At 46.5% G+C, this 17,056-nt stretch overlaps 1 protein-coding gene across 1 annotated transcript in view; it reads left to right on the forward strand.

Annotated features, from left to right (window-relative positions):
* The window catches only part of IGDCC4 (immunoglobulin superfamily DCC subclass member 4), a 94,494-nt gene that overhangs the window by 22,769 nt on the left and 54,669 nt on the right, over nt 1-17,056 (forward strand). The window contains 1 exon segment of the mRNA XM_063412579.1: nt 15,141-15,470. Coding sequence (XP_063268649.1) covers nt 15,141-15,470 — 330 coding nt within the window.

Here is a 17,056-nt window from a genome sequence, read left to right on the forward strand (position 1 = left end):
TGGGGCCCAAGGCAGAAATGCAAATAGGCAGGGCTGTGATACGAAGCGTTTGGCAGCATCGCAGGCTTAAAAGCTTCGTCCCCACGGCTGCTTGATCCTGCTTTCTCAGTTGTGCTGACACAGCTGGTTGTGGGCTGTACTGTGAACTGTGTGAGCGGAGCTTTGACCTCAAAACTGTGGGATTAGGGCCTTTGCTGCTGGCACCGTGAAGCTGGCCCAGCCCAGACCATCCCAGAGCTGCTGTTGAGAAACCCTCAGAGATGTACTCGCTGTGGTTACAGCTTTGCAGAGAAGAGCAGCAGTGAGCACAAACAGCTAATTAGTTTTTATAACCCTCTTTTGTTTGCTTTTGAAGACACGAGTCCTTCGTTTGCTTTCTTGGCTCCCGTTCAGTGCAGTGACAATGTCAGCGCGGGTGTGTGAAGCTCAGGTTACGCGGGGAGAGTTCAGACAGGTTTGGTTTCAGTACAGGTCTTGTCCCTGAGCTGTTCCAGCATTTTCCTGACAGGAGACAATCAGTGTCAGAACAGGTTTGGCCCTGGGACTGTGAAAAAAAGGTAGGGTTGAGGGACAGATCTCCCCCAGTAATGAGTCCATTGGTGGGCTGACTGGTTTTTGTAGATGAAAAGGTCAGATCTGTTGCCTGGGTTATGTAGAAAGGTTTTGTTCTGGAACAGCCTGCTCCTGATGAGCTCCTGTCTCTGCTGAGCTGCCAGGCACTGCTCTAAACAGTGATTTTCCTCTGATTTTCAGAGTGAATGTTGGACTGGTCACTTTTTCCTACATATTCCATTGTTAGGTATTGAAGAATTTACATTTGAGGTATGCTTAAATTTTTGAGCATACTTCAAATTTGAAGAATTTACATTTGAGGCTGTGAAGTTTTGAGTTCATATCAGAAACCTGGACAGCTTTAAACCCCCCCTAGTTTTGAGCGTGCCCTACTTGGAGTTTGGTTTTAATCACAAGTTTTAACAAATTGAGTCTATTGAAAACATTCTCAGTGAAACACCCTCATTTTTTTTCTCAGAAGCCGTTAGCTGTCTTCAAGAAACAATATTTTAATTGAAGCCATGATAAAAGCAGAGTGGCAGTGGTTGTTGTAAAGCTTAATTTATTAAACAGCCTTGTTTTTAATGCAAAAAAAATCTGTAGAGAAAAAAAAAGCTATGTGCTTTAAAACTGTCAAAATAAAACCTACAACTTTGAAGTCTTAAAATACTTCGGGAAATGCTGAATGTTTTTGACTGGTTATATGGAACAGCTGAACTGACTTAACTGGAACAAAATTAGAGGAACAAAGAGGTTTTGTTTCCAGAGTGTATTCTTTGCCCTTTGACAGCGCTGTCTGGCTCACACTCCAAGTTAGATACATGGAGCAGGTCGCTGTCAGCTTCCCCCACTTTGGTTAGACTTTCCACATAGCCAACCCCACTGGAACAACAAAATTATGCTTAAGAAAGAGCAAAAGTTACAGGAAGGTTCAGGGGCAAGAGCAGAATCTGAACCTGCAGTAACTGTTGGGTTGGTTTTTTTTTTGAAGGAGTCTGAGTCTCATATTGATGGTGCCACATGTCAGTGCTGACTTTGGGGATACCTCGAGCTAGCAGGGCTTTTCCTGGCTTGTGACTGATGCTGCATCCCACACAATTGGACCTTCCCAGCATGGTTTTGAAATAAGAGACTTGTTTTCCATGGAGATGCTCTGAAAGTCTCCCAGTGAACTCTTCCCTTGTGCTCAGCAGCTTTCATCACCAAAGGGTGAGAAGCTGTTTGTGCACAGGGGTATCCCTGGCTTGGTACTGGCGCTGGGAGGTGCTCATGTGCTCTGTTCTTCTGTCATTCCAGGCTATTTGCCTGAAAACAGCCTTTCTGAAAAGTCTGCCTTCTGTTAAAGAAGGGCAGACAGCACAACGAGATGAGCAGCTGAGAAACAGGGCTCTTGTTTCCATGCAAATAGCCTATAAAAGAACAAAAGAGGGGAAGAAGAGTGTTCAGAGATGGGGTCTGCCAGCAGAAAGGCTCTAGAGTTGTTTTCCATGGGTAGCATCAAGTCCATGTGAATGTGATTTTTACACTGGTGTTGCTGTGGGTCTCATGGTTCAGTCACAGATGCTCCTTTTGTTTTGGACTCTCCAGGGCTAAATCCTCCTCTCTGTGGGAATTTTGCTGCTGAATTGACTACTAGAGAATTAGGGCTTTTAGGATCTGGTGCTGAAATGAGTTACCTCTTATTCCTGAATCTCAGCTTGTGCAGGAGATAGGATGCAAATGAACTCAAGAGGTGCCTTGTGTGTCCCTGGGTGTGCTCTGAGAACGCTGAGGGCTCGTTTCCCTGGTTGTAGGACTGCACTGTGGTTTCTTCCCCAGTGTATGGGAGAGTGCTTGTTCCCTTTCTGTGGTGCCTGAGCGTGCTGGGAAGGTGTCAGAGGGTGGGAAGCCCTGCATGCCAGCTAAGACCACGAGGAAAACAGTGCTGTGAGCAGCAGCCACGCTGGAGTTGACTTTGAAGGTCTTGAGGAGGAGTTGGGCCTGGAGATAGAGACAGCCCTGTGATGTGCTTGAACTGATGTGTCAGTGGCAAAGAGCTCTTGGGGGCTTGCTGCCATTCACTGCAGCAAGAGCTGGGCTGGTTTAAGACTTGGCTGCTCAGAGCTGCTTGTAGTAGAGGGAACCAGATTGATAATAAAGGCAACAAGAGTAAATGTACATCTGCCTCTTCCATCGCTGCCCCCAGCAAGGCAGAAACCTCCCTTCATCAGCATTCACGTCCTTTTCACCTACGGTATCAAGTTGAGTTGCAAACCAGTTCAATGCAGGAGCAGATGCACACTGAATTTAGTAGCTTGCTTAGAAATAAGTATCAGCAAGATGTCAGAGAGGTTAGGCTCATTATGAGATCTCATTAATTCTGTGAAATACCCTGTAGAGAATATATTAATATTCTTATTCTGTTGACATATATTAACATATATAATAGTTGTATAATTGTTACTAATAATTATGATAATAATAAGCTTCTACTCGTAGACAAGTCAAAATGGATATTCAGAAGTCCCTGTAGGTGCTTCTAACCCACAGTTGATGGACAGAGGTGCTGGTGCCTAGGGTGTGGTGAGAAGTGCCAGTTCCTCTGCCTGCTCCTGCTTGGGGGTAACGTGAGCCTGGAGGCCAGATTTCACAGATTTCACAGATTTCACAGGTGCAGTTGCTGTCTGTGCTGCTTGGTTGGCTCAGGCAGTTTGGGGCAGGAAGTTCCTGTGCTCTTGGCTGGAAATTACCCTTCCCTACCCTGGCATTTGCTGCTGTTCAGCAGAAGCAGAATTTGATGTGCCTGCTCTTGTGCCGTTGCAGTGGTGCAAAAGCAAAAGTCGCCTTCGGCCTGAAACATTGGTTTGCAGAAGCCCGTTCTGCTTTGCCTTGCAGAGAGATCTCTGTCAGTAGCAGTCTCACCTGGGGGTCTCCTTTCTTACCAACTCCAGGCTTTTCAGATCCCTACCCTAGATGAGATAAAGGTCTTGGCTGTGTGTGTTATGTGTGCATAGTTGCCACCCTACTAGGCCAAATCTTGCCATTAGTTCTAACAGAAAACCAGAGGGTGCCCTGATTTTTAAATCATTAAAAGAACTCAAAGACACGTGGATCTTGAAAGGTTCTGGATTAAAATGTGTTCTTCTGTTTTCTTAAATATAAGACCTGCTAACAAGCACACGGAGACCCACAGCGATTACAATTCAAAGCTTGGTTCAAAGGGTAAAGCTCTTCTTGATTTATTGGAGAACATTACTCTGTGGCATATCTGAAAGCCAGATACAGGGTGACAAACCAGCAGGATTATGGCAAAGCAGTAATATTCAGGATTGTCCAAAGAAAGATTAACTTTTCCAGCCAGCTTTTACTAATGCAAATTGCCACCCGCTGTGTTGCAATAAAGAGCAGAAATAACTAAATATGAAATGCTGACTCGTGAAGGGGAGTCATCTAAAGTGCTTTGTGTTGCAAGATTTCATGAAAATGGTTTTGAAATGTTCTGCTGCATTTACCTTACAGAGAGGCCAGTTGTGCCAGCTGGCAGGTGCTCTCGGCAGTGCATCATCCTGGAGCTGTTCAGGGTGGAGCCTGAGCGCTGGAACATCCCGTCCAGCTCGCAGGGGTCAAAACAGGATTGTTCCCACTAGTGCCTCTTTTTTTTGCTTTTTTCTTTTTTTTAATAAATAAATTTTAAAAGGCTTTGTCCAGTGCAGGTATAAAAGTCTCCAGCTTGGTTTCAGTCTCTTTTTTCTGGGCAACAGTTCCGAATCACTCCCTTCCCTGGCAGGGGGATGACTCTCTAAAGTACATCTTAGGGCTCCTGATCTTTAGGATCAGTGCAAGTTGTGTTCAGTGAAGGTCTCTTTCATTAAGTTCATATTATACAATATAAAGGACATTTTTCTTCCTAGTGTGACCCCATTGCTCTGTGTTGTAGGTAACTTGCATCCTGGTGCCCAGTGTTACAGTTCCCATTTCCTTTATGAATTGCTCTTTCTACTGCTCCCATTGTTAATCCTTACCTGCTTTGGATTTTTGTGATATGTTGGATCTTTTTGTGTTCTTTACAGCAGATATCTTGGGCTTGATTTTTTTTTTCTTTGTGTTTGTGAAGCATCCAGTATAGTCTTGCAAGACCACCCCGAGTTAAACACTACGGCCTGTAGACCTTGTCCTGCTAAAGCTTAGAGGTTATGATTTCCCTGAGTTTTGCCAAGACCCTGCTGGGCTGGGTCCAAAAGGTGAATTCAGACACCACCCAGCTTCTCTAGAACTTTGTTTCCAGCTTCAATCGTGGCATTCTCTCCCCTCAGTCTAATTAAACCCCGCTGTAACGAATGCTGTGAGGCCAGCTGCCATGTTTTGGCAGGTAGCAAGCACAGGGCAGAGAAACCTCCAGCTAATCCATCCATGCTATGAAGTCATAAGAATCTTGTTAATTTTTAAAAAGCCCTTGATGCCCACTAATCCAAATCAATTTTAATTTCTTTCTTAAAGTCGTGCTTCCATTTAAGCTTCAGCTAAGAATTACAGCTAATTTGTTCGATTTTATAACAGTATAATTGAAAAAGTGATTTTAATGTCCTGGCAACCATATTCCCTTTCTTTGGTTGTTAATGAAAGAATCCATTAAAGTTAAATGATTTGGGCACAGATTCAAGTTGAATCGCCTGAATATTCTAGGGGAGTGTTTCTGACCATCTGCTGCTCTGTCATTGGCGTTTGTGTTGTAAATGGGAGCGGGAGAAGGACTTCACAGGTCTTGTTCAAACCATTAAGCGTAAAATATCATTTTAATTTTCTGATCTCAGTGTAAATAGTGGAAATACTCAGGAGAGTTGGGATTGCTCTGGTCTGTGGGATCCTGCGCTCATAAATATCGCTGCTGAGCAGTGCTCCCACATCCTTTGCAGGGGATCTTGTGGCTGTTTGTGTTGATTACAGTGCATCATTCAGCAGCAGGTTGTAAGTTCCTTTTAATGACAGGCAAGACAACTGGAAGTGGAGCCTGTGAAGGGGAAAGCACACGTGATGGAGAAGTGTTTTTCCCGCTGCCTCGAGTCACGCTCGCCGTTTCCGTCTGGCTGCGATGGGAGTGGTGCGTCCTAGGGAGGGTTGGTGGGCATGAACAGACACAACTAATAAATTACAGCAGCTGTTGTCATTCCTGCCTCCTTTGCAGAGAGCCAGGATGGGTGAGCTGGGGCTCTGGGGCCGAGCTGGCACTCCAAGCACAAGCTTTGTGCACCCAAGCAGGGGCAGAGTCAAAGGGCTTGTGTCCATTCTCTGTAACACACTCTTCCTCTTGCCTTTGCTGCCGAGCTTTCTTGCTGTCCTTGGTGACATGCTGGGAAGGAAGATGGACAGTGAACCAAGCTGTGAAACTCACTGGAGGTGCCTCTGGCTCTCACTGGAGGTGGATCAGTCTTTGGGTGCACCACTAAAGCTCGAAATGTGTCTGTCTTGCAATGTGAAAAAAAAAGAAAATAAGATTACAGGTGTGTTTCTTTTGAAACTGTAAAGTATAGGCCAAGTTTCTGGAGGTCTTTAAAATGAGAGAGCAGGATGGGCTCTGTCTGCTTGCTCCACAGCTTTACACTGCATTTTGTGTGTGTAAAATTTTGAGTTACAAAGGCTGAAGAATTGTCTGGTAGAGAGGACAGGATGCATTATCTGGGAAGTTTGGCTGCTGTATTAAGACTTGGAGTGGGGACACTTTCATTCCTGTTTGATATTTCCCAACGTTTAGCATTGAGTATGCTGCCTTCTTTTTTCTTTTTCTTTTTCTTTTTCTTTTTTTTTTTAATACTGTAGGGTGGTGAGAACTTGACTGATAAAATATTCACTGTTGCAACTGAACATTTTTCAATTTAATGTATTTATATTTGCATCTTTGGAATATGCAAAGCCATTAACCCAGGGGGAAACAGCTACAAAATACTGTTAAACTGTAGCCCACAGGTGAAGGATTTTTGTGTATTTATTTGGCAATATTAGTTTCTGGTTAAGTGACTATTCTCAAGAGGGATGATACTGAAGCTTGTATCATGCTGCATACTTGTCGCTTTCTCAGGCATGAAGAGATGAAAGTATATCCTAAAAGTATGCTAAACTGAAACAGTTGAAGTATAAAAATAGGTAATGTTGTAACACGAGGTCATCTTTCAGACTCCTCTGTGTCCTTTGCAGATAAAGAAGATGTATGATGAGGTAAAATCAGGAACTTGTGTATCGCACAAAAGCAAAATAACTGGGTTTCCTTTCCAACATCAGTGAAAAATGCAGGAAGTCATTATGTGTTTAAACGGGTGTCGGTGAGATCATGCAAATCCAAGGCAGTCGTTTTAGTCTGCAAATCTCAGGCTTATTCAGCCAGGACCCTCAGCAGCACAATTACAGTCGCTGCAGCAAATGGGCCTTCTGATGTTAACACCAGCAGATAACAAAAATAGCATTTAATAACTTTCATTAGAGTTAGTGTTTCTAGGGCTTTGGGGCTTTGCTCTTTCAAATCATTTACATAATTTGCAGGTACAAGCTGCTTTGCCAGACTGTCCCATCTGATTCTCTCTCTGATCAGAGCATATTAATGCACTTGTTTGATGGTCTGTTACCAATAATTACCTTGGATTGCATTAGGAGCATTTCCAGCATTGCAGCTGGTCTGTATTTTTCACTAAGTGTATTTCAGGGCCCAATTACAGGACTCTGATGTGTTATTGTTCCAGTGCGCTTGTTCAAGCTTGTAATTTTAATGTGCCTCCACACTGTAAATCTCTGAATGCAAACCCAGGGCTCTGTCCTGAGTTCCCCATGCACCTCGTGCTTGCAGCAGCTTCTGCAGGGATCGTCTCAGCTGTTCCTCATTGGCTTTTTAAGAAGGGAAAGATGAGGGCCAGGAGATGGACATGGCCTGGGAGATGTTTGTAGAGTGAAGCCTGAGGATGGGTGCTCTGTGTGCTGGGTGTGGAGTGGCTGGGAAAGGCACAGGAACAGCTCTGTCCCCCCTGGATCAGGCAGTGTGAGGACTGGGGAGAGGCTTTCAGGGATTTTAGTGTTTACATCACTTTGGCACTTTGAGCATCCTTCGGTGCAAGGGAGGCTCACATTTATATTGCTCTACACGGGGACATCTCTCCCTGTTCTGCTGTGAGGCACCTTGGGGAGAAGATGTGAAAAGGCTGAGTTTAGCAAATCTGGATTTTGAAATTCTAGGCTTCCTCTGCCTTCAGAAACCTTTCTGGGGTTGGGGGGGGGGGAAATACCCCGACCCCAGAAAGCTTAACCTTTGTGAAAGTCAAGCACTTTAGTGTTATAATTGCCACTGACAATTCAACACAATGAATAAATTATTACTGCTATTGATTTGTTTCATTTCTCTGGACCATTTGTTGCAGAGGATACATCAGAATATCACGTCTCAATGAGAAGGAGCTCGATCTTGAGAGCTGGTGTGGTGTTTGTTTCTATCTGTTAGGCATCATCTGTAGACACAGTTATTTGGGCAAATCCAGTGCTTCTGTGGAGGCAGGAGAACACTTAGTCCTTACTAGGCTGGAGTTTCCAGGGCTGTGTGGGTTGGTGGCTTTCATGGTCTTGGGTGGCTGAAATGAACAGCTTCAGTTGACTCCAGCGTTAGGAGCATCTTCAAAAATACTTTCATGGAGACATTTTCAGCTGTTCTATTTCCTTGGTGTTTTCCTTGGTGTGTGTTACATTTATAGACAAAGGTATTCACTTCCCCATGTGAAGAAAATTAATTCAATCCCAGCCCAAACCAGCACATCTATTTACTGTAATTACAGCTTTAGATACTCTTCTTTCCAGGTATGTGTGCCAGGACTTGAGGAGCACCAATGTGCACCCAGGCCCAAGCTGGGGAGTGACCAGAACACTGTACCTACACCATGGCTGCAGCTGGATGTGTGCAGGCTGTGAGGGGATTGCTCCTGGCATGGCCTCCTACTCGGCCCCTTGACGTGGGGACAATGTGACGCTCTCCATGTGCTGCCTCTTGCTGCCTGCAGTGCCAGGCTGGCACCCAGCTGCTCGTGAAAGGCTGGGATCAGCTTAGTGACAGGGGATGATCTGAGAGCCCCTTGCTGCCAGCTGGATAAATACTCCTGCAGCAGTGGGAGATGCTGCATTATTAAATAAACCATCCAGGTTGCTTAAATGCAGAATTAGGATAAGGTTGGCTTCCCACTGGTGAGCACTGCTCAGCACTGGAACTGCTTTGCTGTGCCTGGATATCAAGTGTTAATGAAATGGTCTTTTCAGCAGCTCTGGAGATTAGTTTTAGGAGCCTTCTGTTCCAGAGAGGCTTAATGGGTGTTGAAGGTGTAACTTTCTTATTCCTGTTGCTGTTACAAGGTGGAAAGTTCCAGTAACATCTGGTAACTAAGTAGGGAATGTAGGGATCTTGACCCCTCTGTCTCACATGCCTCCTTAGGGTTTAGTGGAAGAATGTTCTCTATTTTATTGTGCCGTGGGGAGGCTGAACGAGTGATGCACAAGGGGATTTAGGTGTCCAGCTCCTCTTTCAGCCTCCCATTCTGTAGAGATCATGGGAGTGGGGTGCTCCGAGCCCAGGGCTCCTCCGGTTCTGCTTTCAGTGCCGGTGTTGCCGAGCACCCAGCATGCAGACTGTCGGAGACCTCAGTCCAGATTTCTTTCTGGGTCACCACTTGCCAAGTGCAATTGCCCTAAAAACAGACTGAGACCAAGCTATTGACTTGTAATTGTCAATGCATAAAGTTTCCAAGAAGAAAGAGAGCTTTGTGTTGCTTTAATGGGGACACACTGAAGTACAGTCACTCTTTGAATTAGACAATGGGAACGTAAAGATTTTCTACAGCTCTAAGAGCCGCTGAAGAGCATCGGCAGAAGGTTACATTAAGGAGAACAATGGCACAGTAGTTGGCTTGTTGAGAGGTAGCAAAACCCTTTGGAAGGAGTAACTTCACTTTTCTTCAGTGCTGTTCACTCCCAATTAAATAAGATTAATTGTGCTGTTGAGTTCCACGAGTTCAACATCCAAAATAAATACATAAATTAAGGCAAGCGACAGTGCAGAGGCTGAAATGCAGCTTGAATTCCTGCCACCTCCTGTGGGATGTGGAGGGGAGAGAGGAGCTCTTTCCTCGTATTGCCTGATATCCCACAGAACACACACGACGAGCACTCTGCTCTCCTTGCCTGAGCCACTTTCTTGCTCCTGGGAAGGTTTTCTTTGGCTGGATCTCTGCAAGGTGCACAAGCCAGTTTCAAAGTGCCAGATGTGTATGGAATAGGAAACGTGCTGGCCAGGCTCCAGGCTGTGGGACCTGCAGCACAACAACAGCTCCCCAGGAAAATCTCTGCCTGCCAAGAACTAGAAGTGATGTCAGGTCTGGAAGTGTGTCAGATTAGAAACTCTTGTACTTTGCTCCCTGTGAAGTATTAATCTCCCAAGGCCTGTACTGTAATGGGTCCTGTCTGGCTTGGCTCGGCTCTTTGTTTAGGGCTGGGAGTGTTGGAGGGGTTTTGCAGGAAGGCACTGGGGGCTGTCAGTGGTTTGGCTGCTTTGGACTGGGTGTCCTTGAGCTGCTCCCGGGGCCTCACTCAGCTGTGCTAAAGATGGCCCTCCCCTGCCTTGAAGTGAAGGTCTGAGCCTTGGAATTGTTGAGTGGGCTGGGGGCTGTAGGAGTGGTTGTGCCTTGGGATCTTGTGTGTGCCTAAGTGTCTTTGGCTTTCCCCAGCTGAATGAGTTTCTTGAAGAGACAGAATTGATGGAGATGTTCTGTCAGTCTTATGGGCCTTACTCAGGGGCTGTGCATCAGGTGATTTCAGCTGTGCTAGAAAAGAAACAGAGATATGTCAGTGCACTAAATCCTTTTTGGTTTATGCCTGAATGTTTTGTTTTCACAGTAATTACTAAACCACTACTCGTTCTCCTCTGCACAAAGCCATTTGTCTCCTGTTGAACAGTAACCTTTTATTTGCTCGTGCTCTGTAGCAGAGCTCAAGGACATGTTTACTGCTGATAGCCAAAATTTCACCAGAACAAGCATCTCCCTTGTCTAGGTTTTTCCACCTTGATTTAAGTGGTTAAACCTCAGGAAAGGGATAATAGGGAATAAAGGGAAATAACCCTGTGTGCAAGGATACAAGTGGGGGTTTGTGCTGTTCTTAGTCATGGAATGAAAGGTCCCAGCTCCATGGGCTTGGCCTATTGCGTGTCCTGGTTGTAAAAACTCTGCTGTGAGGGTCTCACCTCTGCCCAAGTAATTTCATTGTCAAGAATCTCTCAGACCTTGCTGTGTTGCTTGCTCACACTTCACCTGCTTAGTTATAAATTTGAAATTAAAACCTGACAGAATGTGTTCTTTTTCCCGTTTACTCGGTGGTACGTTGGGCTATTCCTGCCTCCTTTTGATGTTGGGGAGAGGAGATGATAGGAGTGGGGTTTGGCTGGATGCTGAGATGTGTGGCTGGGGAAGGGCTGTTGGCTGGTTTAATGTGGATTTCAGATGCCTGTCTTGGATCTGAACTCGGGCTGGCAGGGGCTGTGCTCCCGTGGAGGGCAGAGGACAGCTTTGTGCCTTGAAGATTTGACGACCTTTGTTCATTTGAAACGCCCTGTTTTTTTACGCCACTCAACAGGAGGCTTTTTAATTTACTTCACTGGGCCTGGATGCCGGAGGTGGATGGATGGCTGATGGAAGTGAGGAAATAGATGGGAGAAAAAGAACATTTTCTCCTGGGCTGTTTTTATGCACAATATAGCCTAGGGGTTAGCAACACAGGGGAGAGTGAAAAAAACCCTGCAGAGCTGGGGTCAGAAAATATAATTTTCATGGGAACAAAATGCTTTTAACTTGCTACATCAAAGACCCTCCATTCCAGGGCATGCTCTGCATTTGAATACATCTGCATTCCCCCAGAACTCTGTGTATGTGAATTCACAAATACGTCATGTGTATCTTCATGTGAGTGTGTACTTGCACATGCATTTATGATCTGAAAGCTGTTACTGCCCACCTTGGAATAGCTCAGCAGCTGAAACTACTTCCAGGAGGAGTCAAAAGTAAAAAGCTGTTCAGCTCCAAAGCACAGGTCTGTAGCGGGAACACCTGCCTAGGACTGATGTGTAAAAAGCCCTTCTGGCTCCTGTCTTAGATGCCCACCTTGACTACATTAATTACGGCGTCACCTCTGGCAGGTAAGAGGGTGGAGGTGAGCAAGAGGCTGCATGAGCACATGGCTCTGTACTTAACCAGAGGATCCATTTCTGTCACTATAGGATGAAGAATGGAGGTTGGAAATAGTCAGCAGCTTCTGTAAGCACTTAACATTCCTGATTTCATTTGTCTTTGATCTCACTTGGACTAATTTTACTCTCTTCTGATCCCTTCCCTTGAAGAGGCTTTTATCTTATTGTCAGGCTTGCTAATTTAGTGCGGTGTTTTGAACCAGACCTCCTCCTACGTTTCCAGAGCCTGGAAGGTATTTTTTCCTTAATCAAGGAGTGTTTATGCAGTTCTTTGAACATCTTGGGACAAAAGTCATACTGGGGCTTTTTGCAATGCCAAGTCTGCACTCTGGACCCTGCTGCTTGACCTCTGTGTGTGCAAATGGCTTGTCACCAGAAACTTGCAGTATTTTGGGGCCAAAAGGGCAGGAAGGAGGGCTGGATGATTCAGGACAGGTCAGAGCAGTCTGGTGTTGGGTGGGAATTTTATTTGCCCAGCTGGAGGCCTTCCCAGCAGGCTATGTTAAATAACAAACAAGGAGGGGTGGTCACACATTTTGACCAACCAAGTAGAAGCTTGGATCCAGGAAGGTTTTGACTTTGGGGGAAAAAAGCCAGGTGCTTTAGGGATGTAGAAACATCACCACATGTTTTTGAAAAGCAAATACTTATTTTTCTGTGATGGAAAGTATGTTCTGTTCTTATTCTGCTACAAGCAGGTTGAGTTGACTTTTTGAGGAATTGAAGTTTGAGAGGCTGATAATTGCTTCTTACTGTGGGAAGCTGCACTGCAGATCCCTTCTCTATTCCTGGCTGTCCCCTTGCACTTCACTTTTGGAAAAGGAGTATTTTCAGCAAAATGCCGTTCTAATTGCTGTCTGAAGAAACAAGAAAATAGGACATATACACAGCCTGTTTCCCCAAGCAATGTACAGGAGCTTCTAAAGATGACAAATTATAAGGAAAGGCAAAGAATGAAGACTTTACCCAACAAAGTTTCAAGTCTTTTGGAATAAGCTGTGTGTCACACACCTCAGCCTTGGCTGTAGCAGCCCTGCCTCCACAGAAGTGGTGTGTGCACACACAGGCTGAGCCCCGGTGACAGGCTGCCAGCAGCTGCTACAGGGACACCCCTTCAGAGAAGTGTCTGTGCCACTGCTCCTCCCTGGATGTGGATTCTCACAGGGATGGGGGTTCTCATGACAGCATCTGAGTGTGCCTCCTGTCCTGAGCCCAGCTGAGTTTTCTCCAGCTGTTAACCCTCTCCTGTGCTTGGCCATGTCACCTGCACAGATGTTTGGCATGCTAAATTTCTCACTACTTCAAACAGTTTTTTAGTACCAGCTGTCTTGCATGAAAGGCTTCCAGAGGCAGTGTCTTTCCAGTACATCTGGGGCAGCCTTTCAGCTTTGTGTTCCCTGGCTTCTGTCTTCCTGGGGAGTCACTGAGTTCTGTAGCTTGCTGTGATCCTCAAAGGACCAATCTACCCTTGGAGACATGGATAGGCAGGGTTGCCCTACAGGAGGGCACTTGGTGACATTTGCCTGACCTGGACCTGCCAGGGCTGTGCTGGCTGAAAAACCAGGAATTCCATTGTGGTGTGTACATACTGGGAGCTTGGGATGTCTGCTGCTTCTGTCTGTGCTTCCTCTCTGCAGAGTGTGGGATGGCAGCATGGTGGAAGCATCCGTGTGGGAAAACCCTCAATCCAGGGACTTGCAGGTAGCTGTGTTGGCAGTGGCTGCCCCTTTGTCAGGTGTACAGTGTCTGGCTGTTGTGCTGACTGTGACATGGGCATTTCTGTGTCCTGCTGGAATTTGTCTTTGAGGACTGGGAGGTTGCCCCCTGGATGTCCTAGTGAAGGTGACAGAAGAGGATCTGTTCTGTCCCATAACAATGGCAATCAACAGGCAGGGTTCTTGTGTGGCCTCCTCATCATTGAAGGGACAGAGCTGGCCAACACCAAGTTCTCAGTGGTCGTTGTAAAACCCAGCAGTGATGACAAACCTGACAAGTTCCCTTCCCCATGGGCACCGAGTTGGCCACGTGTGGGGACAGGGTTAGGCCCTTCCTTCCAGGGGCACCTGCGGTTTGCAGCACACTCCTTGAAATAATTCCATCTCTCTGCATATGTAATTTTGCGTGTCATTGCCCCTAATTGCATGCTTAACACACACTCTTTTAAAGTGCAGCCCTTTTATCAGCAGTAGGTAGTAGCAGGTTTAATAGGGTGTTTGAATTCCTATAAAATTAATCTGTAGCCTTCTGCGATAGGAGACGGGCAGGGAGCCATGTGGTTCATATCCAGTGTTGATAAACTTGTTATAGAGGCAGGAAACATTTCTGATTGGAGCAGTGACAAAATAATTTGGAGCAGAGCCATAAAAAGAGTGGATGGTGATGGTTTGAGCACAGCAGAGATTGAAATTGCTGGTGTGTGGAAGCAACGCTGCCAGCTAACATTGACTTAGTGTCTCTGGAGAACTCTAACGGCAAATGCATTTTATTAATGGCAATATTCTTTTAGGAAATGCTGAGCATTGTTTCAGAGGTGGAGCCCCCTCGAGTACGTGGGTTTGGAAGTGGGCCAGACCAAGATCTGTTCAGCTGAGCTTGTTGCTGGTCACTGCTCTGGCCTCTGGCTGCAGCAGGAAGGTTGCCTGAGGGCACGTGCTGGGTACTGTCTGCTAACAATTTCCCCTTCTAGTGAGGAAAATGCATCCATCCATTCTCACTCTGGATTCACCTATATGGGATGAAATGCTCAGAGACAGCAGCTGATGTTTTGAACTGTTCTTTTATTGTGTTTCCCAGAACATGAACATCAGTGGGAGCTGCTGCTTTCCCAGCTGGACTTGAGCTCTTACTGCCAGTAAGAGGGGGAGCTGCTCTAACGAGGTTGTGGTCATTGGCACTGGAGTGCCACATGGGGCTTGGATACTTTTCCTTGCACTTAATTGTCTCGTAGGGGTTGATCAGCCTCAGAGGAGGCTCTGATGTGCAGGTGATTGGGTAGCCTGCCACAGGCAGCCATGGGAGATTGGGGTTCTTACTGCATCTTCTGTGCTTGCTCTTACTGTTACCACCTCTTCACCTTCTTCCAGCTGCTTTCTGCTTGAATCCAGCACAGAAACAAGTGTGGACAACAGGGGTGGCTGCTGGGCCCATTGAGAATGGCAGAACTGGTGCAGGTTGTACAGCCATAGGGATGGGGGATGGAGAATGCAGTGTGCACAGGAGTCATGGGCTGTGCTGGTCACCCAACAGGGCTGAATTTCACCTGGTACCTCTAGCCATGGTTCCTTTGCTGTGTAAAACTGGGGTGTGATTAAATCAGGAAAGTAACCCCCACTGCAACACTGTCTTTTCTTTGCAGGGAGGCTGTCGAAAGGGGATTCTCTGGAGCTGAGCTGCAGTGCTGGTCCTGCCAAGGTGATACTGGAGCCAAACCAAGTGGTGATTTTGGACTGTAACCTGACCCCTGTTGAGCAAGTGTTCAATGTCACATGGAAGAAGAATGGGTTTCCATTAGTGGAGCAGGAACATCTCCATGTGCTTCCAAATGGATCGCTCTTCATCTCATCCCAGGCTGTGGCAAAGGACAGTAAATATCCCGAGGGGGTTGGTGCTGAGGGTAATTATTCCTGTGTGTCTCACACCTCCCTAGGGACTGTCACCAGTCAAACAGCTGCAGTCAGATTTTCAAGTAAGTGTTCTGGGGGTTTTGTTGATTTTCTTCCTTCAGAAGAAAATGCTCAGAAAATGTTTAGCATGCAGTCAGGGATCCTGCACACAGGTGTTGTTTGGGAGGAGGTGGAAATCCTGGAGTAGAAAAGCTGTCATTAGTCCAGCTGGATTTATTTTGCTGCTCCTGCCTGAGTCGCAGATAGCCTCGGTTAGGATATATTTATTCCCTTCTAGGGGTGACTTATGTTGAAGTGTGTGCTGTGTCTCTTGCCCAGTGGCAATGGGCTCTGTCTCTTCTATGGTCCTGGGATTATTGTTTGGTGTCTTACAAGTTAGAACAGTGGAGACATCTCAGAATGGGGAGGCTGACTTAAACTGCCCTTCTCCCCTCCTGAATTTTTTCCAGAGGAGTGTACATGGGTCATGCCTCTCTCCATCCCCTTCTGTGTTTCTCACAGAAATGGGGAATTTCAGGTGAACTCTTTCCTTGTGTGTACTCATATGTCTCCTTTTATTACCATCTGCACAGGGAAAATGCTGCTTCCATGGCACACACATGCACCTGACGTAACATATCCATTTCTGAGCAGGGAGCAGCGAGAGAATTGATTAATGAAATGCATCTCTCACTTCGATTTGTTACGAGGGTTGGGCAAAAGCACTTGCTCCATTAGCATTCAGCTGGAGCAAGTGAGGATTGTAAAGGTTTTCTCATTTTTTCCCCTGTTACTGAACACGGTCTATCCAAAGCTGGATGGAGTGGATGGGCTTACTCTTTGTGCTGATTGCCTTGGGGACTGCTGATCAGGATGGGGCAGTAGAAGAAAACCTGTTCAGCAGGTGGGATGTGATATTTCTGCCATGAGCTTGTCCTTCTGACCTGCAGGTCCTTTCCTTCCCTGGGATGGGGTTCCCATGCAGGGCTGTGGGGCTCTCTGTGCCACAGAATCTTGCAGTAACAAGTAGGAGCTTTGGGTGTTCATAGCAGTGCCTTGCTCAGCACTGGTTTGGTGCTGATGGTGTCATCTGCCGTGTTTCAGGCTTGTGGGAGTCCCCTTCTCCCCCTGACAGCCCCAAGAGCTGCTCTGGCACCTCTGTGTAAGGGCTGCCAGCTTCCCAGTGGAGGGAGGGGATGCTCCGGGCAGCAGTGAGCCCACAGGCTGGGGAGGCCTTTCAGAGCAGTCAGGCTAGCGTGGTGCAGGTTGAATGGCACGTGAAGGCTGTGACTGTGTGATGACTTCCATCCTTCCACCGTGGTCCAGCAGTTCAGTTTGTGGGCATTTTGCTGGATAAACACAAGGCTCACTGCCCAGTGTTCCCTGGCACCCTGTGTGCCACCAAGGGACCCATGTCATGGTCCCCATCCACACCTCGTGGCAGTGGTGGCCGTGGCAAACAGGGAGGAGCAAGGCTGTGAGGGCTCGTGTGTGAGGGTGCCTGTTAAACGAGCAGCTGCTCAGGCTGATAAATTGGGTTTGCAGGTTTTCCTGAGCCTCACGTGCTCCCACATGGAAGTACCAGGGGCGTTATTGTAGTTGTGGGAAGGTGTAGCTTTCTACCTGTTAATAACTACATTGATGAAGATTTGTTAAAGCTTTTAATTTA

This window comes from Prinia subflava, chromosome 15 (assembly GCF_021018805.1).
Source record: "Prinia subflava isolate CZ2003 ecotype Zambia chromosome 15, Cam_Psub_1.2, whole genome shotgun sequence".
Lineage (NCBI taxonomy): Eukaryota > Metazoa > Chordata > Aves > Passeriformes > Cisticolidae > Prinia > Prinia subflava.